A 22,475-nucleotide genomic window follows, 5' to 3' on the forward strand; every position below is an offset into this window, starting at 1 on the left:
AAAGATTTCTTGGGATGAAATTCTGCTCCAGCTCTGATTCTGTGAGCATCATGTGGTTTAGTGTCACTCAGCAGGTCAGAGGAGCATCTCTGGGAATTGCTTGAGATCCCCTCACCTGGCTGCCTCACAAGCTGTTGAGATCCCCCCACCTGGCTGCCCTTACAAGGTGTTGAGATCCCCTCACCTGGCTGCCTCACAAGCTGTTGAGATCCCCCCACCTGGCTGCCCTCACAAACTGTTGAGATCCCCTCGCCTGGCTGCCCTCACAAGGTTTTGAGATCCCCTCACCTGGCTGCCTCACAAGCTGTTGAGATCTCCTCGCCTTGCTACCCTCACAAGCTGTTGAGATCCCCTCACCTGGCTGCCCTCACAAGGTGTTGAGATCCCCTCACCTGGCTGCCCTCACAAGCTGTTGAGATCCCCTCACCTGGCTGCCCTCACAAGGTGTTGAGATCCCCTCGCCTTGCTGCCCTCACAAGGTGTTGAGATCCCCTCACCTGGCTGCCCTCACAAGGTGTTGAGATCCCCTCACCTGGCTGCCCTCACAAGCTGTTGAGATCCCCTCACCTGGCTGCCCTCACAAGGTGTTGAGATCCCCGCACCTGGCTGCCCTCACAAGCTGTTGAGATCCCCTCACCTGGCTGCCCTCACCAGGTGTTGAGATCCCCTCACCTGGCTGCCCTCACAAGCTGTTGAGATCCCCTCACCTGGCTGCCCTCACAAGCTGTTGAGATCCCCTCACCTGGCTGCCCTCACAAGCTGTTGAGATCCCCTCACCTGGCTGCCCTCACAAGCTGTTGAGATCCCCTCACCTGGCTGCCCTCACAAGCTGTTGAGATCCCCTCACCTGGCTGCCCTCACAAGGTGTTGAGATCCCCTCACCTGGCTGCCCTCACAAGCTGTTGAGATCCCCTCACCTGGCTGCCCTCACAAGCTGTTGAGATCCCCTCACCTGGCTGCCCTCACAAGCTGTTGAGATCCCCTCACCTGGCTGCCCTCACAAGGTGTTGAGATCCCCTCACCTGGCTGCGCTCACAAGGTGTTGAGATCCCCTCGCCTTGCTGCCCTCACAAGGTGTTGAGATCCCCTCACCTGGCTGCCCTCACAAGCTGTTGAGATCCCCTCGCCTTGCTGCCCTCACAAGGTGTTGAGATCCCCTCACCTGGCTGCCCTCACAAGGTGTTGAGATCCCCTCACCTGGCTGCCCTCACAAGCTGTTGAGATCCCCTCGCCTTGCTGCCCTCACAAGGTGTTGAGATCCCCTCACCTGGCTGCCCTCACAAGCTGTTGAGATCCCCTCGCCTTGCTGCCCTCACAAGGTTTTGAGGTCCCCTCACCTTTCTACCTTCAGTCAGTTGATGACAAACAGGTTTCATCCACTAGGTGGCGAGAAAGCCTTTTCAAATAGTGGTGAATTCCTCTTGTCCGTGTTTTTCCTAAAGCTTTGTACTGGAATCAAAAAGATTGGGAGCAAAAAGGGCTGTTTGACTTCCGACACAGAGCAGGTTCTTCGTTTACCTTCGCTTCGTCAGAGAACAGAGGATGTGTCACGAGGCGAATGCTCTGGAGTCATCATCCACTAATACGCTCACATTGCAAAGGACTGTCCTGCACAAGGAGAGAATAATGCTTACTGAAGTAACGCGAGTATTGACTAAAAAAATCTTCATAGAAGACCTTCATGTCATAAGACACTATTTAAACATGCCTGTGCTTATCAATTTATATTTAAGCAATCAACACTAAAATATATATAGATGTTAAAATGAGATTGTCACAAATGCAATTGCTCTAGCTTGAATGAGATTTTAAACTGTTGAGACTCACAGAATGACACTCCAAAGTGTGGTGCTGAGCAGTGTTAGGTCAGGATGGGCTCCCGAGATGGAGTCACCAAGGACAGTAAAATGGTGACAGAGGCATGGGGAAGTGGATTATCTACATTCCTCAAGAAACCACCTGGTGGTCATTCTCCCCTCCTTGCCTAACAATGCCCCAGGTCATTGTTTCCTGCCCTGTTGTCTCATAGTCACCTGGCCAGTGTTCTGGTGTCACACCTTAGCTGTATAAAATGGTTAATGATCTCCCTTAAAGGAACTTTTCCATTCAGCTTAACAAAGGAGTTCTTTTCCCTTCCTCACCTTCCCCCAACTGAGAAAGCCCTAGAAAACCCACTCCCTGAGAACTCAGGGTGGCTGGGCTCCTCTCCTGTGAGTCAGCCCTGGCAGCGCGTGCTTTTCCCAAATAAAAGCTTCCATCTTTGTTTCAGAGTGGATTGCGTGGTCTCGGTCACTCCCAGACCTTACAAACAGAAAACTCAAGGCTCAGAAGGACTATCTGCCTTTCCACTCACTCCCTTTGTCCCCCAAGGCAGCTAAAGAAACTGGAACTCTTCCCCTAGAGCCAGCCAGAACTTGTGCTTCCCTTCTGCTATGGTGCTATGCAGGAGCTGCTCGGGTGGTCAGGCACGGTGGGTGCTGCCCCGCATCTGGCGAGGAGGAAGGAGGATTGCTTCACAACGAGGCCAACAAGGACCTGGGCAGGCACGTCTCGGTGTCCTCTCCAGTCTATCACATTAGCTCACACTGTTTTGTTTCCGCTCACATTCCTTCTACGTGGCTGTCCACGCTTCCTCATGCCTACGTTTGTAAATAGGCCTCCTTGGGTCCTAGGACCTCCGTCTCAAGCTCCCGCGTCATGGAAAGGCTTGACTAGCACATTTGCCATGCTCTTCTGTTGATGTGGGAATGTCTGTCCTGAGCCCTGTGCTGGGTGATGAAGGGTGTCACACCTTTCCGCCTCTACAAGAGAAAGCCACAAATACCTATGTGACTGTAGGCTACTTTAAGCAAGGTAAATTTTATGCCTTGCAGCTCACTGAGCCCCGCCCAGACCTACAAGTCAGTTTGCATTTTAACAAAATCCTTGGCACACTGCAGCCAGTGGAAACCTGCCTTGAGTTGACGTCTTTATTGATGAACTGTCCCCTGTGTGCCCATTCCCACACACTCAGGCTGAGAAGCAAAGCACTGGCTTGTTCGTGCCCACTCCCTCGAAGGCCCCAGGGCACTTGGCTTGCCCTTCAGCTGCACGGTGAATGACTGATTTGAGAGACATGTAGGCTCTGCTAATCTGAACCACACGCGAGTGCTACGGAGAGGAGGTTCCCTGGCACGCTCAACCACCTAGGTCACACTTTTACATTCACATTCTCAGAGTCCAGCCACCAGCCAGGAGAAGTCACTCTGCCCTGCTTGTCCTTTTCACCCACTTCGTCATTGTGGCCGAGGCAGGTTTTGGCCTCCTTCCATCAGCTTCCTTCCACCCTGTTCTCCAGAGACGCCCGTCTTCATGAACCAAGGAGGAAGGAGGGGTGGAAGCTTTGTGGGTTGTGTTTTGTTGATTTTGTTTTTGTTTTTTTCTTAGGAGCAATTTCAGTTTTCTGGAATTTTACTGCTAGAAGGAAATGCATTTCATCTACAGGCTACATATAGGAATTAAATGGCCTAAAACGGGCAAGAGCGACCGCTCAGCAGTTAAGTGCATTTCCTGCGCAAGCCTGAGGACCTGAGGAGGCCTGAGATTGCCCAAGTTCAAACCTCAAGGTCCCATGACATCAACCAGCTGGGCATGGCCACATGTGCCTGTAGCCCCAGGGAAGCAGAGAGCCAAGACTCAGTAGAGCCCCACAAGCTCTGGAATTAGTAGAAAGGAGACTGCAGCTCCAAACAAGGTTAGGCAAAAGATGGAGTGGCTCACTGGATGCCCCCCTCCGGACCTCTGCTGCAAGAGAGCAGGTGGTGTGCCGTGGGGTGTGCACACTGATTTTAAGTAGACGTGTGTCATCCCTCAGCTAGTACTTGATGTGGGAGTAATATCACACCCTTTCCATTTCCACCTCCCTGTGCTTTGTCTTCCCCCCCACGAAACAGTAAAACTTATACGGATAAAAGGCTGAAGAATATGTTGTCATGCCAAACTCCAAACAGTTTGTGTAGAAAGACACTGGTGAGAAGCGACAGGCCTCCACTGGGGACAACTGACAGGGTTTCTGACCGCTCTCCTGCAGCTCTGAAACACCTGGGAAAAGAGGCTAAAACCTTCCCAAGCAAACACTTTGGCCAGCTCCTGGTGGCTGACTCAAAGCACTAAACATAAGTCAGGGAACACATTTTCCGATCAAGCCCTGTGACTCCTAAAGCAACCAAAGTACGAAGCAAGTGCTTCTATTGTGGAAGATAAATGAGGGCGCAGCAATGCTGAATGGTTTTATTCTAATGTGAACTAGAGTGGACTTGAGGAAGATGTTGGGATAAGTTAGTAATGAAATATTAATATACATGGTAATATGTAATAACTATAATATACATTCTGCTAATAATTGTCATATATGACATAACTTTTTTAATACAAAACATATTTGGTGATATGATATGTGTACCATATAATATGCATTGCATGTTATATATTATATATCATGATATATAACTATTATATAATATATGTATATATTATATATCATATATAGTACATAATGTATAATACAAAATATTATAGACACTACTACATACTACTAATTCACTTTCACTGATGGAGTGACATTCACTTTTCTGGTGTATTTTGCAGTGTTGTATAGTCACGCGCTCGTGACATTTTGGTTAGCTATGGATAGCATACAGGACTGGAGGGCCCAGAAGACAAGGAAGCTGCAGTTTCCAGTTGCCAGCACTTCTGGGCACCTGTCCTAGGTTCAGGCATCCTGATTACACAGATAATCAGAATCCTTACCATTGAGCCACAGTCACCTGAAGAATTTTGTACGGTGACACAGTGCCCAGTTTCATAGACTAGCAGGCTCTCCCTGTCGCCCATCCTGGTGGGAGGTGGTACCAGCCAGGTGTGGGTGAGCCACTCATGATTTCTGTGCCAGGACATCATTACCCAGGAACACACTCTCAGGACACAGTCCATCTTTAATGGATTCATGGCTATGTTGTAAAACTGTTCAATCGTACAGGGAGATGGACAGAGGCGTCCAGTGCATGCCCATGTGCCCCCATCCACACTCACTGCTGTCAGCTGGCCTCATCTGCTTGTCTCACCTTCATCCACATGCCCAGCTCAGCTGCAGCCTCCTCCTGGCAGGAACTAAACCCCTGGGTTTGGGCTGCTCATTCCACAGTTCCTCCACCCCAGGGAGCTGGGTTTTTTCTGTTGGTGGCATTCGTGGCCAGTTAAACAAGTCCAGCTTAAAAAGCTAATGTCAACTTTGAATAAAATCCAGTCTCCTTCCTCCCTCTGAGATGTCTGGACTCCTGTGGCCTTGGTGGATGCCTTACCTTCCAACTCCTTTATGGTCCCACAGGACATTCCTCTGTTCCCTGCTTCTCCCAGGCTGTTCCCTCCTAGGCTGAGACAGAGGAGGTCTAGCCAGGCTTCTCTGTATGCAGCAGACTGCCCAACCTTCACTGGGCTGTCTCATCTGGATGGATAAAGCACCCACATACCCCACCAGGCCTCCCTCCGTCTGGAGCCATGTCCTGTACTTCTCTGAGCCTCAGAAGGCCCACAGGAAACCGGAGGGCAGGAGTTACCCAGTCATGCCAGCTCTTAGCATTTACTCGACAATGAGACACATGAACAGGGCCTCATGGTGATAACAAGCCCATGTCTGTCCTCCAAGTCCTGCAGCCCCTGAAGTCCTCTCCCAACTGGACAGGGATGCAGTCATGCTCATTCTTCAACAGTGATTTTCTGGAATCTCAAGATTCCCCCTTCTGACTTCCCTCGGGGGAAAGAACACGCGTGCCTCCCGTCCAGGGCTGCTGCTGACAGTGAGTGCGTTTAATTAGTTTGCTGTATGAACAAGTCGTGTGTTGGTCCCATTCCCCTCCTGTTATCGTCTTAAGTCCCTCACCTCCACCCCCATTCCACTAAGGCTTCTCCTCAGGGGGGTTGTGGTGTCACTTCCTTTTTCTCTTCAACACAGGTATCACCCTGGGCAGCTTCCAGGGAGCCGGGAGCTGCCATCACGTGGCCATAAGGTATTACTGCACTTCTAAGCACAGAAAGGAGTGTGAGACTTTTGTCACTGGACTCTCCTGTGCTCAGAGCAGCACTTCCTAGTTCAGTCACCTGAGTTCTGCAGCTGGGTTTGAGGACTACAGCCTGAGAGAGAAAGGCAGGTGGCCCAATTATTTTAAATGCTTGAGAATGTCAAAAATTTGGTTGTTCCTAATAGACTAAAATGCCAATGTTTTCAACATGGAACAAGTGTAAAAGTGGAATCTACCTCCAGCATTCCCCAGCTCCTCCCGGTGTGACCTTCTCAAGCTTCATGTTACCTGTCTTGCTCGGTGTTTTAGCTCCTAGCATCATTGCAGCTCGGAGCAGCTCTGCCTGTGTCTGACCCAGGCTTAGCTCACCTGCCTTGCAGACTGAATTTGTGACTCTGCCTCAAGTTCCCAGTGGACTTCACAGCAGAACCCCGCACGTTCATTCATGATTGCTCTGCTTCTCTCTATGCAGGAAATGCAGGAAATGTCTAGAGGCCTTATGCTCATACCCAGGACACTAGAGCAAGCGGAAAACCTTCACTAGCATAACACCCAGGTCAATAAACCTGTCAACAGCAGCTCACCAAGCTCTGAACATTCAGTACAAAAAAGTTCCCTCTTCTTCTCCCGCTAAAAATACTGGTCACTAGTTTTAACAAAACGATGTCATAACAAGGTCACATACTAAATGATCAGAGTTCATATTCAGATTTTGGTTCAAAATGTGCTCACATTGGCCCCCTGAATGCTGATATAATAGCATCACAACATGACCCTCGTCCCAGCACTGCAGACCGAGACCCTGTGCTGTTCTAGAGACCCTTCCCAGGGGGAGATGCTCCTTCAGTCTCCCCGCACACTTTAACTCCAAGCTCAAAAGAGCAAATTAATCGAAGCTCAAAGGAAGTATGGGTACAATCTTGGCCTACAAGAGGCCCTACACCCATTAAATTCTCTCTAAACTAGCAATGGTTATCCCATTTAACTGGTGCTAATCTCACTCTCCGCTGGAGAATCTTCTTCTCCCTTTCAGATGGAAGCAGAACCTGAGGGGAGAATCAGCCCCTCGTGCCTCACCAGGGCCCCGGCTGAAACCACAGAGCAATTGGAGAAATGAGCCAGAGTGCTGCTTTCTCGGTGAACCTGGTGTCAGCACAGGGGTGAAGGAGACAGACACAGAGGACACTCAACTCCTACCAAGCCAGAGACCCAGAAGCTCCTAAGAGCTCATCACCGAAGTGGACCTGAAACGAACCCAAGATGGCTCAGAGAATTTCGTGAAAGAGGAGGTGAAAAACTAGTTAGAGCCACAGGTGGGACATGACGCATGGAGACATTGCTCTTCCCCATAACTGATGGCTACCCCCACAATGCATGACCCACAGTCCCCATGGGAATCGCTGACATCCCTAATGAGGAGAGCCCCTTTGGAGGGGTGCTAAAATGAGGGTAAGCATGGAACCCACAAGCGCTGTTTACATACTGAGTATGTCCATAACTATTTATATATGTGAAATTTGTGTAAAATAGTTTAGGGACTGGAGAGATGGCTCAGTGGGCACTTGCTTACAATGCCAGATGACCTGGGTTTAATTTTCCAGTACCCACATACAGTCAGATGCCCCAAGTGGCACATGTATCTGTAGTTCATTTGCAGCAGCATGAGGCCCTGGTGTGCCCATTCTCTACCTCCCTCTTTCTCTCTCTAAAATAAATAAATATTTTTAAAAATAGTCTAAACCCAACTTTTAAGTAAAATTTCTTTTCCTTTTGTGTGTATGTGTATGTGCATGTGCACGCTAGGTATGGAACCCCAGATCCTAGGCCCTTGCCTTATGTATAGTAGACAAACTATCTATTACTGAGCTACATCTTTAGCCCTCTCTGCATTTCTTTCTCCCACATACATCCCTTGGTCTTAATTAACTGCTCGAAGTTGTTTTCCAGGTTTGGATGACTATAGGAAATACTGGTTAGAATGGCTGCTATAAAACAAGATTATTGGTCATTGTACTTGGAAACTAAAAACCAACAAGGAACAAAGGAAAACAAAACTACTTTCCCATAGGCCTTGTCTTTCTTTCCTCGCCTGAGCTGTAATCCTGAGGTCGGGTGCCCGGCCAGTCTTCTGTGTACATACGTCGGTATGGTGTTGCATGCTCCGGCATTTGCCGCCTAGGAATGCTGGTTACCACAGATAAGGTGCGGCTTATATTTCCATCCACCTGCTCTGGTGAAAGCAAACAGGCCATAGAGGAATAGATGGGAAGGTTGGGCTGACTGGAGGAGCAGCTCTTGGCGGAGAAGGAGGTGGCTGGCTCCTGCTGAGGTCCCCAGACCCTGAGGACCCACCAGAACCCAGTTATGAGCGTCAGGGGCTGCATGCCACCACTGCTGCGTCTGCTGCCACTGCTCCTCATGCAGGTGAGCTGGGGGAGGAAGGGACTAAACACGGCGCAGGCTGGCTTTGCCCCCTTTGCTGGAAGAATGGGGTCCAATAACCGAGCGGGATCCCTGGGTGATTTAGCCCGTGTCAGTGTGCATTTGAGCATATTGTAAATCAAGTCCTGTCTCCATCCTTCCCTCACACTTGCTCCCACCCACCACTAGTCTCAGGAGGACACCACTGTCCCTTCTTTCCTATTATATTAGCTCAGTGCCTGGGCAGTTAATTCACCTCTGAGGGAGCGGTAGGAGGGGTCAGAAATGGGGATCCTATTGTGGATTGTACACGCATGTTTGGTGGAAGGAGCTTTACAGATTTCAGTGAATCACAGCTGTGGAAGAGAATGTTGTTCAGAGGAATCAGGAGTCTTGGCGGGACTTTCACTGGGCACAGAAGCACACACCTAGGCTGCTCAATTATTTGCAAATTTGGCTATAAGTAACCATTCCTCCTGTTCATTTACATGTCCCCCAAAGTGGGTTCGTCCCCATCTTTGACATGTGTAGCCCCCATGCTGCCCATCTCTACGTTAGAAAACCTGCCAGGTTCTGCTGAGAAATATGAGGTCCTCAGTGGTTTCCCCCTGGAACCCCACACCCCTGCTGGCTCACTCTGACATGAAACCAAAGGACAATCAGATGTCTGTTCTGTAGGCTTATGACTGTTCCTCGTCCAGTGACATCAGAGATGAGCCAGCCTCCCTTGTCAGTCATTTCTGGTCCCTATGAATCCTGAGGTTGGGCTGGGCAGGGTTCAAAGGTCAGAGGAAAAGCAGGTTTCAGAGAACAAAACAGAACAAAGAGGAGAGCCCGGTACTTTGCTGATGATACTGTTTTTAAAATTGGAAATTCTGAATAAGGCTATCCTTTCAAAACTTGCTATCAGTTATGCTCTGGACAATTCTTCAAACTTTATTTAGGAATATCAGATTTGGAGGGGTGCTAAAGGTGGGTACAGGGTAGTCAGAGGTGAACCTTAGCAGGCCACCTGGGGATGGAGCAGTCCAAAGCCCGTCCTAAGAGCCATAGGTTCCCAGGGCTGAGAATTTTCCAAAGATTTCCCAAGCTTTGGTGCAGAGCGCATTGGGAAAGCCTGCGTAGGTTGTGGAACTGCTGAAACAAAGAACCACGGGGTCAGTGTCTCGAACCAAGAGAGAGGCATTCTAGAAGCCTGGTACATGTCATCATGATGTCGTCAGGGCTACGCTTCCTCTGGGGCTGGGCAGAACCCGCCAGTGCTCTCCCAGCTTCTGGCCGTGGCGGGCGGGGCTCGGCGTCCTTGGTTCACAGTCGCGTCGCTCAAGGCTCCACCTGTGTCGCAAGAGGGTCTTTCCCCTTTGTGCCCGTGGGCCTGTCTTCTCTCCCTATAAAGGCACCTACCATTGGGCCAGGGCCCACCCAGTCCACGGTGCCTTTCTCTTCACTTGATAATATCTTCAAATATCGATTTCCAAATAAGACTGTGTGCACAGGAGATGGGTACTGGGACATAGGTGTCTAGGCACATGGTTTGGCTCCACAAGGATCAGAAGGGGCAGATGCAGCTGGTCAGGAGGGTGCCTCCATGTCTCTCAGGAAAGCACGGAGGAACTGTGGTCATGGAGGTGGACACAGGCAAGGGCTGGCAAAGCCAGGGGAGCCTGGGAATGGAAGTGGAGCTTGGCCGTGGGAGGAGCGAGCAGCGGTACCGAGGGGACTCCAGGGATGGCTGGTGTGTGTCTCTTGTTTACCTAGTGAGCTCAAAAGATGAGGCATTTTTGTGAGAAGATGAGCCCAGGATCAGCCTTGGAGATGTTGAATTCCAGTTGTCTGTGAAAGATACAAAATGAAATAAATGTCAAATTGAGATTCACGTAGGAAACAGCAAATGCTTAATCTGCACTGTCCTGAGGACATTTCTGAGCAAATTAAATTTTAAATAATTGATACATATAAACATGAAAACTGCATTTATGAGCACCCTGTGATGTTTCTAACCATGTATATATCATGTACTATTCAGGGTAGGGTAAATGTGTCTATCTCCTCAAGCAGCCTTTGTTTCCTTAGAGTAAAAACACTCAAATCATTCCTCTTAGCTTTTCAAAATTGTTCTAAGTGGTTTGCATATGCCCAAAACAATCCCCTTGCTTTCTTAATTGGAACTATTCAGATGATTAAATCTGCCTAGGAATATACTGTTACCTGTGCATGTGTGTGTACACAGATGAAATGCAGACTCAGATTCAGTCGTTGCCTGACATCACACAGCTAGTATAGGAAAGAATGGAATAGGGCCTCAGGCCTCAAGATTCACAAATCCATGTTTCATGACTCTTCAGTACTATCTGCATTGTTAGAGAAAGTGGTTGGCAGCCATTAATCACATGTGAAGACATAACTTTCAGTAGAATCAAAGTTCAGATTCAATACCATAGGAACCAAAGCCATACCTCAGGCAGTTGTTGAGGTGAGGTGAGCTCCATGTGGCCAGTGTCTGCCACACTGGGTGGTTCAGACCACAGCATTCCTGTCCTCAGTGTGTGCTGGGCTGGCTGTCAAGAGCCCAGAAGCCAGGCATCAGTAGAGAGCCAGAAGACCTCAGTGGGACTTGTGAAAACTGATTCCTTCCTAGGAAACATTCTCAAGCATTTGCAAAAGAATGTTCTCCATGCAGGCTTCTTAGCTCTTTCCTGCTGTCAGAGGTACAAAGCCTTCATTCACTCTGTGAATTTCTTGCAAAGGGTTTTGGCTCAGGTCAGTCTGAATGACCCTGGCTATATCCTTTCTGTAAAGTGGCATGTTGGGAGGGGGAAATGGTCATGTGCCTACCTGTCACACTAGGGTCAACAGCCTTGGATACTGAAACACTGTCACTGGAGGAGCCAGCCTTGGGAATGTCCCTGCACTGTAGAAGGCTGCATTATGCAAAACGCTATGAATGGAGTCCTCTCTGGACAAACTGCCTAAATTGGCAGAGATGGGATATATAATAGGAACACTTACAGAATCATTTCAGCAAATGGAACAATTTCTAGTCTCCCTGCATCACCCAGACGAGCTATTTCCAGCTAATTTGCAAGACGTGCACAGAGAGAAGAGACAGGAAGCATGCACTAAGATGTGCTGTCCCAGGCTTTGCTGTGGCTAGGTGCTACTCGCCAGCCCCGACTTCTGGGGACCTCTGCAGTGGCTCTTGCCTGCCCGTCAGCCATGCCCTTTTTTACCATAGGGAAAAGCAAATGAATCTGTAGAGTTATACTTGGACAGGAGCCTTAAAAACACTTTGTCTTAAACTAAGGTTTGAAGGCGACATGAGAACTAATGGCCTTAAACATGCCTTCTATAGAAACAGAATTAATTTCTTCATTCATTGGCATGAACTGAAATTCCTTGTTCTAAAATTATACACCTAGGTATTCATATATATTGGTTTAAGATTTTGGAACTCAAAGAGTTTTAAACAATCTTTTCCTTTAGGGAAATAGATAGAAATATAAGGCAAGCAACAAATGTTATCTTTGACATTCAGAAAACAACCCAGTAATCTCCCCATCCCCACCATGAAGATGGCTGACCGTAAGAAATGAACTGTGAAAAATGTTTCTTCATTTCCTCAGAAACCACACAGTCTATTGGATCATGGGCTTTTGAAGAAGGACAGATTCTTCTCACATAGGCAAGGTGACTATGGCTAAGGTGGCCATAGCAACATCTATCCTTGGTGACTTAGGCAAGAATCCCAGAGATTTTGGCATCATGACATATATTTACTGATGGTGTATTAGAAATTAAAACTGAAGATTTTTAAACATATTTCCCAGTTCACTAATGATAACAACAGCATTATATATTAATATAAATAAACATATCTTTATGCAAAACAACCGGAGCATTCAAGTTCTGCTTAGGGAGAAGCGTGGCGCTTCGTCACACACCTGTGAACCTTTTGCACGCTGGGCTTCACATACGACAGCTCTTCCCATTTGTGGTTAATCTTCTGAGAACGCCGTACTCTGTCTCCCCACACACATGCATTTGGAAATGAGGAAATGTTTCAACCCCTTTGGATACATAACTATGGTTATTCTCCTTTGATATCACACCAAAACTTGGCATAGGTTGTATCTTTCCCATTACTTGTAATGTGAAATCTCATGCAATCTTTTTTATTTAGTTTTGGTTTTCCGAGGTAGGGTCTCACTCTAGCTCAGGCTGACCTGGAAGTCACTATGTCGTCTCAGGGTGGCCGTGAACTCTTGGAGATCCTCCTACCTCTGCCTCCCCAGTGCTGGGATTAAACGTGTGCGCCACCACGCCTGGCTCACGCAAGCTTAATGAGCTTTTCTTACTACTCAGACCATTCCTGAGTGACACCTATTCATCTCAGATAGTGAAGGCAATGACATAGAAAGAAATGATTCTGGCCACATTCAGCTCCACGAACCAATAAACTCACTGGGGTTCCTTAGCGGGGCGTGAGTGAGGGGTTACGCATAGAAGCGTGGTTGATTCCCCGGGCAGTTCCGTTGCTGACATGTCACTCCCTAGCCTGGGGGTGACTCGTGAGAGATGCACTTCTGGAGTCCCTGTGGTACTTGTGGGCAGCTACCCGACAAAAGCGTCTCCCTGTGCCTTCCCTGTTTACTGCTTTCATGACCTTGGGAAGGGGCCTTAGCCAGTCCTGTAAAATATCAAAGTTCCTGTGCATTTCATGAGCTCCCCTTCCCTCTCCCCCCAAAGAATGTTTCCATCTAGAGGAAACACCTCTTGACACTGCCACTGTTGCATCAAAATCCACTGGTCTCCTCGGTACTTTGGATGACACTCGCCTCCGGGAATTTGGGCCCCGAAGTGATGATCACAGAAAGTGCTGGCCCTCTGTGGTGGGCAGTGCTAGGGTGGGGATGTGTTTGGTTTCCCCAAAGCACAATACAATGGAAGCTTGACCCCAGTTGCTAGTGGGAGATGGTGTGGGACCTTCTGGAGGCGGAGACTAGTGGGATAGCTTTGGAGAGGTACAGATAGTTCACGTGGCGCCCTGCGGGAGAAGGTGGTTGTGGAAGCCCACTATGCCTTGTGCCACCCAGCTCTCCCTCCTTTCATGTCTGGTGACAAAGTCCTTCCCACAGCCTCTGCCACTGCCATCTGCGACACTCTGATGCAGTCTCTGCAGAGAACAGCTGGTGCCAGCACCATGGCTCTGAACCTCCCAGACTGTGAGCCAAGGAAGCCTCGTTCTCTGCACAAGTAGCCCACCTCTGGTAGTTCATCATAGAAATGGAAAACTAATCTGGACAGATATTCCAAATGTTGACATACCACTGTATAAAAAATCCCCATATTCATTAACATCTCCAACAATACCATCAGGAAACAACTTTAATTATTTAGAAACTGTCAAGCTCTTCGTTGCAGACACAAATTGTCTAAAATTCTGATGGTTTCCTTAAAAGCTTAAACTTCATCACTGGAAACAGACACAGTCCATTGTTTCTGCAATAGCAACAGGTGCCCTGCCCAGCCTTGCATCCTCGTGCCCGAGCCACCACAGCCTGTCAGCCACTCTGTCAAATGAGATGGTGCTTGGCACAGTTGTGTCTGGTTGAGCAGCAATGTGAACCATCACACAGCTCTCTTCTCTGAGCACAGCTTCTGGCCTACATGGAGAGCAGTGATCTTTGTACAGCTCCCATCCAGTCTCCGAGAAAACTTCACAGCGTAGACTCAAGTGTGATGATTTAAGAAAACGCCCGGTGGGTGGTGGCTCAGGTCTATAATCCTAATGCTCGGGAGGCTGAGGCAAGAGAATTGCCATGCGTTTAAGGCTAGCCTAGGCTACACAGTGATACCCTATCTGAAACAAAGAATTGCCATTTCGTAGAATTTATGCTCACCGTTTCATCGTCCATATGGGTTCACGGTAGTAAATTCTCTGGTGATTTCATTCCTAAATGAAACCAATTTTCTTTTTCTTTATTTGCTGCTTTTCCTGCAAGTGTGCCGTGCGCAGAGCACAGTGACTACGAGAGGGTTTTCTGCGTGTGTCTGTGTGCGCTGGCGCCTGCGCTTGAACTCACTGTATTTGGCATTATCCATGCGATGTGCAAAGAAAAGTAGGCAAATAAAGTTGCAGTGCTTTTAGGAAGGAGTTTGGCCCTGGGGACTCTCTGATAAGTTTGTGGGAACCCCTGAGCTAACCACACTTTGAACGCTGATGATTCAGGGAAACTTTCATATTATATGTGTGTGGGTATTTATTGGCACAGTATTTTTTGGATTTTTTTTTTGTTTATTTTCATTTATTTATTTGAGAGTGACAGACAGATAGAGAGAAAGAGGCAGATAGGTAGAGAATGGGCATGCCAGGGCCTCCAGCCACTGTAACCAAACTCCAAATGCATGCGCCACCCTGTATTGGCACAGTATTTTTCATGACAATGAAAACTCGAACCCACAGAAATGACCAGCACTAGAAGAACAGATGGATGCATTGCTGCCAAGTGATACAGGAAATGTTCCTCAGCAGTGAAAGTGAATGAACTGGAATTCTAGTTGTCATATACACATGCCTACCAACCAAAATGTCAATAAAAATATAAGTTGTGGAATGATGCTTACGGTGAGCTGCTATTTAAATGTCAGAATTAAATTACAAAGAAATTTCATGTTCTTTTTTTTGTTTTTTTTTTGGGGAGAAAATAATTTATTTATTTATTTATTTATTTTTAATTTAATTTATTAGTTTTCTTTTCAGTAAATACAGGCAGTTTGGTACCATTATTTAGGCTCATCTGTGATCTACCCCCTCCCATTAGACCCTCCTTGTTATTCAAAATGGGTCGTGCCTTGTGGAGTTAGCCCCCAGTTATTAGTATGATAAATGTCTCTGAAAATCATGACCCAACATGTAACTCTGACATTCTTTCCGCCCCCTCTTCCACAAGATTTCCCTGAGCCATGTTGGGTTCATTTTTGGTCTGCTTCAGTGCTGAGGTGTTGGGGGCCTCTGAGGCTCTGGCTCTCTGATTTGGTAGGAGTTCATGTTCTTTTATATACATAAATAATGTGTGTAAGTGTTTATGTGTGTATCATAAGTATGTTAGTCTGTATTCTATACCAGAATATCTGATGCTGAGAAATTTTAATAGACATTTGCTTCTTACAGTTTTCTAGGCTGGGAAATACAAGGCCAAAGGGTTGGCCTAGGACAAGGGCCTTCTGCTGTGTTACCTACTACAGAAAGCAGAAGGAAGGCCAAGAGAGCAAGAGAGGGGCCAAACCCATTTACCAGGCACCCACTCTTGTGACAACAGCCTCACTCCTGAGATAAGGACATTAATCCATTTATGAGTTCTGAGGTCCAGTGGCCTTTCCACCTGTAAAGTTCTCCATTGCTGCCAACGATGTCATACAGGGGAGTTAGAGTTCCACCACATAGGGTTTGGGAACTTGTTCAAACCACAGAAACATGGGGGAGAGAGAGCCCGAGAGAGAGCACTAAGAGGGAAGGATGAAGGAGGAGGAGAGAGATTTAAAATGTGATTTGCTCTGAAATTCTAAATATACTTTAGGATGACAATGATTTCTGAGGAAACAGGAAGGAAATGAGATGAGGGCAGGGTGCATGGGGAATTTCAGTTTTTCCGTGACAATTTCTGCCTTTCTTCTCTGGAGCAAATATGGTGAAATGTTAAGGTTTGATAGAACTGGGTGATGGGTGTCATTACATTTTTCTCTTGTCTTTGAAGCATTATGTTATCAAAAAGTTTTAAAGAAGCTATGGAATAGAAAAGGTTTTACAGAAAATGTTTCACTTTTAAAGACTGACTTTCCTTTGCTTCTCCAGTGATCAGAATCAGCACTAAACTGCATGCTTCATGTTAGCTGTTCAGTTAGACCAAGATTCCTTGTTTTTTGTTCAGGGCAGACTCTCACTTTAGTCCAGGCTGACCTGGAACTCATTCTAGAACCCCAGAACTTGAACTTGTAGTGATCCTCCTGCCTCAACCTCCCAAGTGCTAGGAATAAAATCATTCACTAGAACCCCTGGCTTTAATCCAATTTTTAAAATGTTTATTTAAGAGAGAGATAGAGAATGCCATGGCCTCTTGCCACTGGAAATGAACTCCAGATGCCCACCTCTTTGTGCATCTAGTTTTTTGCATGAGTATTTGGAATCAAGCCCTGGCCATCAGGCTTTGCAAGCATGTATCTTTAACCACTGAGCAATCTCCTCAACCCTAATCCAAGTTGTTTTATTTTTATTTATTTGAGGAGAGAGAGAGAGAGAGAGAGAGAGAGAGAGAGACTAAATGGGCATGCCCGGGCCTCTAGCCACTGCAAATGAACTCCAGACACATGTGCCTCCTTGTGCATCTGGCTTCCGTGGGTCCTGGGGAATCAAACCTAGGTTCTTACACTTTGCAGGCAAACACCTTAACTATTGAGCCATCTCTCCAGCCCCTAAATTAAGTTTTAAAGTAACATTTGGAGATTTGAAAACTTACAAACTTTAAGAAAAAAAAAGAATTAAAAAATCTCTTTTATGAGAATTTAGCAATTGTTGACTGTTTGTCCTTCATTTTTGTTGTATTTTTCCTGGATGCATAAGCTTCCAGCTCCTTTCTCTTTGTCTCCTTCCCCATCTCCACCTCCAACACACACACACACATACACACGTGTATGTTCCTGGCTTTGAACCACATTGCAGAGTTGTGTGCTGTGCTGTGTTCCCCAGTCCTCTTTTACTTTTTAGGGAGGGAGGAAGGCTGTTCAGATATACATTATAAATCAGTCATTCTCAATATAAAGTGCTAAGTTCTATTATTTTGATTATTGTAAACAAGGCAAAGGAGGGGACAAAAAGAGGCCCCACTAAGTCCCATTGCCAGGTGGCATTTGATGCTCAGTCGAGTGTGCATATTCAGATACACCTGTGCTCATTAGAAGGGATAGTTTTAAGTTTTTGCTCACTCACAGAACAGTGCTCATATGCTGTGGGTTTCAATGCCCCTTCCCATTGGTAACGATCCACCAGAACTCTCTGGTTAGTTTTCCTATAGATATAGAAGTGGTGATCATGAAGTGAGGTGCAGAGATATTAGCTAACATTAAATACAAGGTCCGGGATACAGCTTAGCAGCAGCATGTCTGCCTGCCAGGCTCTAGGTTCACCCCAGCACCTCAGAACAAACAACAATGACAAACTAAAATGCAGAAGTTATTTTTGGTTATTTCTAATTCTGGATTTGTGTTACTTCAGACAGCTTCTATGGACCTCTGATTAGTACATTCTCAATTAATTAATGCCAGTTTTTTTTTTTTTTCTTTTAAGGTCAACATCATTAACAGCTTCCAGCAAGAAACTGATGATCGCCCTAATCAAATGAAGGTGTGTTTTGATGGCAGTTCTAATAAAAGAAGACAGTCTCTGTACTTTACCTAGTGACTGGACGTAGTGTTGAGTTCTTCAGGGCCCTGTCATTGTCAATGTTTGCTTGCAGAGAACAGAGTAGATGTGTCCTGCTAAATGAAGTCTCAGGCTACTGCTGGAGAGGCATGGGGGATGCTCTGGTGTCTCATTAGACGATGGGCCACCTGAGAGCATCGGAAATGAACTTCACAGTGCCAGCCTGGAGGTTTGTCCAGAGCACATTCTTTTGTATGAGATTAAAACATCCTGCATTTCATCCAGGCATGGTGGCGCATGCCTTTAATCCCAGAACTCAGGAGACAGAGGTAGGAGAATCCCTCTGAGTTCGAGGCCAGCCTGAAACTACAGAGTGAATTTCAGGTCAGCTTGTGCTAGAGTGAGATCCTACCTTGAAAAACAAACAAACAAACAAACAAAGCCCCGTATTTCATATTTTCTGGTACAGGGCAAGCAGATTGATGCCCATCACGTGAAATTCAGCCATGATTTCAGGCTGTCTTAGGACTCTTAGTGTAATTCTTTACATCAACTCACTCCATGATACACCATTTAAAAACTCACTTTTTTGTAGGTAAAAAACATAATGCGATAAAAGTTAATGTAGCTAGAAACCAGTTTGACATACAATCAGGGGACAGTAGCCAAATAGATGATAGAAACATAGATGATTGAGAAAATCTATCCATGGTGTTACATTCCATCCATATTCCTTTTCCTGCCCAATATCTAAGGCTGAGGTCTGAATTAAAGTCTGTCTTGTATATTTTCCTGGTAAGATATGAACAAACCACCAGAAAGGGCGTTGATGACAGACAAATGAGGATTCTACCCAAATCTAGCTTGGAGGATGGACAGTGTTCTCAGGCTTCCTCACTGGAGCAGTGCTGAGGAATTCCTCATAGGAGCATGATGACCCAAACAGCTGCATTATCAGCAAGTCTTACCCCAGCATTGATGATGACCTTGCCGTAGACGCGCGGGACTCCCCACTGTCAGTTAACCTTCCACCTTCATGTTCTCTCTCTAACACCTCCTAGGAACATTGCAGCTGAGGCAGAACTGCATGTGAGCAGGAGCAGTTGTGGAGGGGGTTAGAGAATGGAATCTCAGGTGAGGGTCTAATGACCCTCAGCACTCCTTGCTTGCCTCTGTGGAAACATCAATGAGCCCGATCTTGTGGGAAATCACAGCTGTCTGACAGGGAAGTAATGAATGTTATGCTTGGAGAATAGCATTCCTCAGCACTGTGTGTGTGTATGTACATGTGTGTGTGTATGTGTGTGCACAAGTGTGCTCTCTCATGTGTATGTGTACATTCTATGTGTATATGTTGGCCTGTGTGTATGTGCACATATGTGTTTACTGAAAGGAATACTAGTAGATATTAGAGGCCTGTCAGTATTGAGTAGACCTTGTCAATGATTTCAAGAAGGTTGAGAGATGCTGGGAATGGCTTTCCCAGCAGCCATTTACGTATTTGTCACAGGATCCACATTGGTATGTTGCTCTAGCTCCTCAAGTGGTCTCCTGATCCTACACAATTATCAGGCTGCTTGTGCCTCACCTCTTAGGAATGATGACAGCTGCTAAGAGAATAGACACTTGCAATTTCTGACGTCAGGCAGCTGCTGTGTGAGAGAGAATGGATGCCGAGTCGGCACAGTGCCTGCACGTGGCATGAGGGTGCCACAAATCCAGGCTGCTATCCTCATGGCCATCCTCATCATCACTGGCATCCTTCTAACCTACAGGGAGAGAGCTACCGGCCTCTACAGCGATCCAAGAGAAGATGGGTACTTACCACCCTGGAGCTCCAGGAGGAAGACCCAGGACCCTTTCCCAAGCTTGTTGGTGAGGTAAGGACACGTTCAGTCACTTACCTGGCCTCTGACCAGCATGCCGTATGGGGTGATGGTTGAGTCTTGCAGATTCATGCAGGGGACTAATTATCCCTTGAGAGAAAGAAACAACCATCATCTAGCTCACTTCAAGGAGGAGCTTTGATTGGGCTGCCTTGCCATGAACCTACCTTCCTGAAGGCCAGTCAACAAGATGGGGTAGAAAGGACATTGGTCTGGGATTCAGGACGCCTGAATCCCCAAAGTCACGCAGCCTTTCCTTGACCATGAAACTTTAGACAGGTGACTTTTCCTCGGGTGTGTATGATGAGAATAATTCCAGCCTGTAGATGGTTTTCCCTTGATCTATGCAGTCATTAAATTTATGTTCCTTGTGCGAGTATGAGGAGATCTTATTGACATGTGCATTCCTGCTGGGTGTGGTGGGGAACACCTGTGAAGCCCCAGCATTCAGAAGGTTGAAGCAGGTGGATTGTGAGCATGGAGCCAGGTTGAGCTACCCAGAGAGACCCTGTCCAAACAAACAACAAACAAACACAACACATTCCTGCTTTTCTAAGACTTTTTTGTTTTGTTTTGTTTTTGTTTTTGGAGGTAGGGTGTCACTCTAGTTCAGGCTGACCTGGATTTCACTGTGTAGTCTCAGGGTGGCCTCAAACTCATGGTGATTCTCCTACCTCTGCCTCCCGGTGCTGGGATTAAAGGTGTGCGCCACCATGACTGGCACTAAGACAGTTTTGGAAGTTGGAAGTTCTGGCCACATGCAGCCCACATTCCCATATGACACTAAGTACATGGGACTTGTTTGCACCCAAATGCCAGTCTCCACCCCTCTGCTGCCTCCCTCATGCCAAAGCTGCACCCCATAGAAAGGTCTCATGATGAAGACCAGGATGCCAGAAACCTTCACTTGGCCATTTGTATGCTTGCATTATTTGTGAAATCAGCCTACATAAAAAGGTTAGCAACTGTTTTCAAGGCTTCGGCCACACCGCCATTCCTTGCTCTGCTGAGTCCTCAGTGCATCCTCGCATGCACAGCAGAACTGGTCCTGTCCTCCACTGCAGCGCTGTGCTGAAGAAGAGAGTCAAGAGAGTAAAGTTCGCACAAAGCCCGCTCATGGTGTTTGTGGGGAGGGGTTGAGGCAGGGTCTCGCTCTAGCCCAGGCTGACCTGGAGTTCACTCTGTCGTCTCAGGGTGGCCTCAAACTCACGGCGATTCTCCTACCTCAGCCTCCCAAGTGCTGGGATTAAAGGTGTGCGCCACCATGCCCAGTTTCTTTTACTTTTTTTAAAAAAAATTTTATTTATTTGTTTGAGAACGGCAGACACAGAGAGAAAGACAGATAGAGAGAGAGAGAGAGAGAGAGAGAATGGGCGCGCCAGGGCTTCCAGCCTCTGCAAACGAACTCCAGACGCGCCCTCATTTACTTTTAATCTTTATTTTTTATTTGAGAGAGAAAGAGAGAGAGAGAGGAAGAGACAGAGATAGAGATAGAGAGAGAGAAAGAGAATTGTTGCACCAGGGCCACTGCAATGGAACTCCAGATGCTTGTGTCACCTAGTGGGCATGTTCAACCTTGTGCTCACCTCACCTCTGTGCAGTTGGCTTATGTGGGATCTGGAGAGTCAAACATGGGCTTCACAGGAAAACACCTTAGCTGCTAATCCATCTCTCCAGCTCCTCTTTCACTTTTTTGTTGTTGTTTTTTGATTTTTTTGAGGTGGGTCTCACTCTAGCTCAGGGTGACCTGGAATTCACTATGTAGTCTCAGGGTGAACTCACACAGCAATTCTCCTACTTCAGCCTCCCAAGTGCTGGGATTAAAGGTGTGTACCACCACACCTGGCCCCTCTTTCACTTTTTTTTTTTTTAAATTTATTTGAGAGTGACAGACACAGAGAGAAAGACAGATAGAGGGAGAGAGAGAGAATGGGCACGCCAGGGCTTCTAGCCTCTGCAAACGAACTCCAGACGCGTGCGCCCCCTTGTGCATCTGGCTAACATGGGACCTGGGGAACCGAGCCTTGAACCAGGGTCCTTAGGCTTCACAGGCAAGCGCTTAACGGCTAAGCCATCTCTCCAGCCCCCTCTTTCACTTTTTAAACAACTATTTTTATTGATTATTTGAAGGACGGGGGCATGTCAAGGCCTCCTGCCCTGAAAATGAACTCCAGACACACATGCCTCATGCATCTGGCTTTACATGGGTACTGGGGAATTAACTGATCCTGGGCCATCAGGTTTTGCAGGCAAGCTCCTTTAACTGCTGAGCATCTCTCTAGCTCCCAAGTTCTTTCTTACAAGATGTCTAGGGTTTGCTTCTCTTTTTTCTCAAGAGGTAGCCAATATCAGCAATGTAAATGTTTATTAAAGAACCAAGACATCTGAGGGTAATGAGATGGCTTAGCAGGTAAGAGCACCTTGTGTGTAAGTGTGAGGACTGGGATCCACCCTCAACACACAAATCAAAGGCTGAACGTGGCTGCACATGTCTATATGCCCATCACTGTGGGGTGGGGACAGAAGGATCCCTGAGAATCTCCAGTCAGTGAGACTAGCAGAAACTCAGAGAGCTCGAGGTTCAGTGAGAGGTCTTGTCTCAAGAAAAGAGGGCAAGAGAGTGATAGAGGAAGGTCCTCATTGTCTTCTGCTGGTCTCCACACACATGTGCATGGGATGTGTGCATCTGCACACACG

The 22,475-nt window shown here is 47.0% G+C and overlaps 1 protein-coding gene across 1 annotated transcript in view; it reads left to right on the top strand.

Annotated features, from left to right (window-relative positions):
• The first annotated feature begins 8,438 nt into the window (after nucleotides 1–8,438).
• The window catches only part of Cdh26 (cadherin 26), a 72,357-nt gene continuing 58,320 nt past the window's right edge, over nucleotides 8,439–22,475 (top strand). Inside the window, exons 1-3 of the mRNA XM_045157078.1 lie at nucleotides 8,439–8,480; nucleotides 17,818–17,874; nucleotides 19,668–19,772. Coding sequence (XP_045013013.1) covers nucleotides 8,439–8,480; nucleotides 17,818–17,874; nucleotides 19,668–19,772 — 204 coding nt within the window. The remainder of the gene's footprint in view (nucleotides 8,481–17,817; nucleotides 17,875–19,667; nucleotides 19,773–22,475) is intronic.

This window comes from Jaculus jaculus, chromosome 8, assembly GCF_020740685.1.
Source record: "Jaculus jaculus isolate mJacJac1 chromosome 8, mJacJac1.mat.Y.cur, whole genome shotgun sequence".
NCBI classification, from domain to species: Eukaryota; Metazoa; Chordata; class Mammalia; order Rodentia; family Dipodidae; genus Jaculus; species Jaculus jaculus.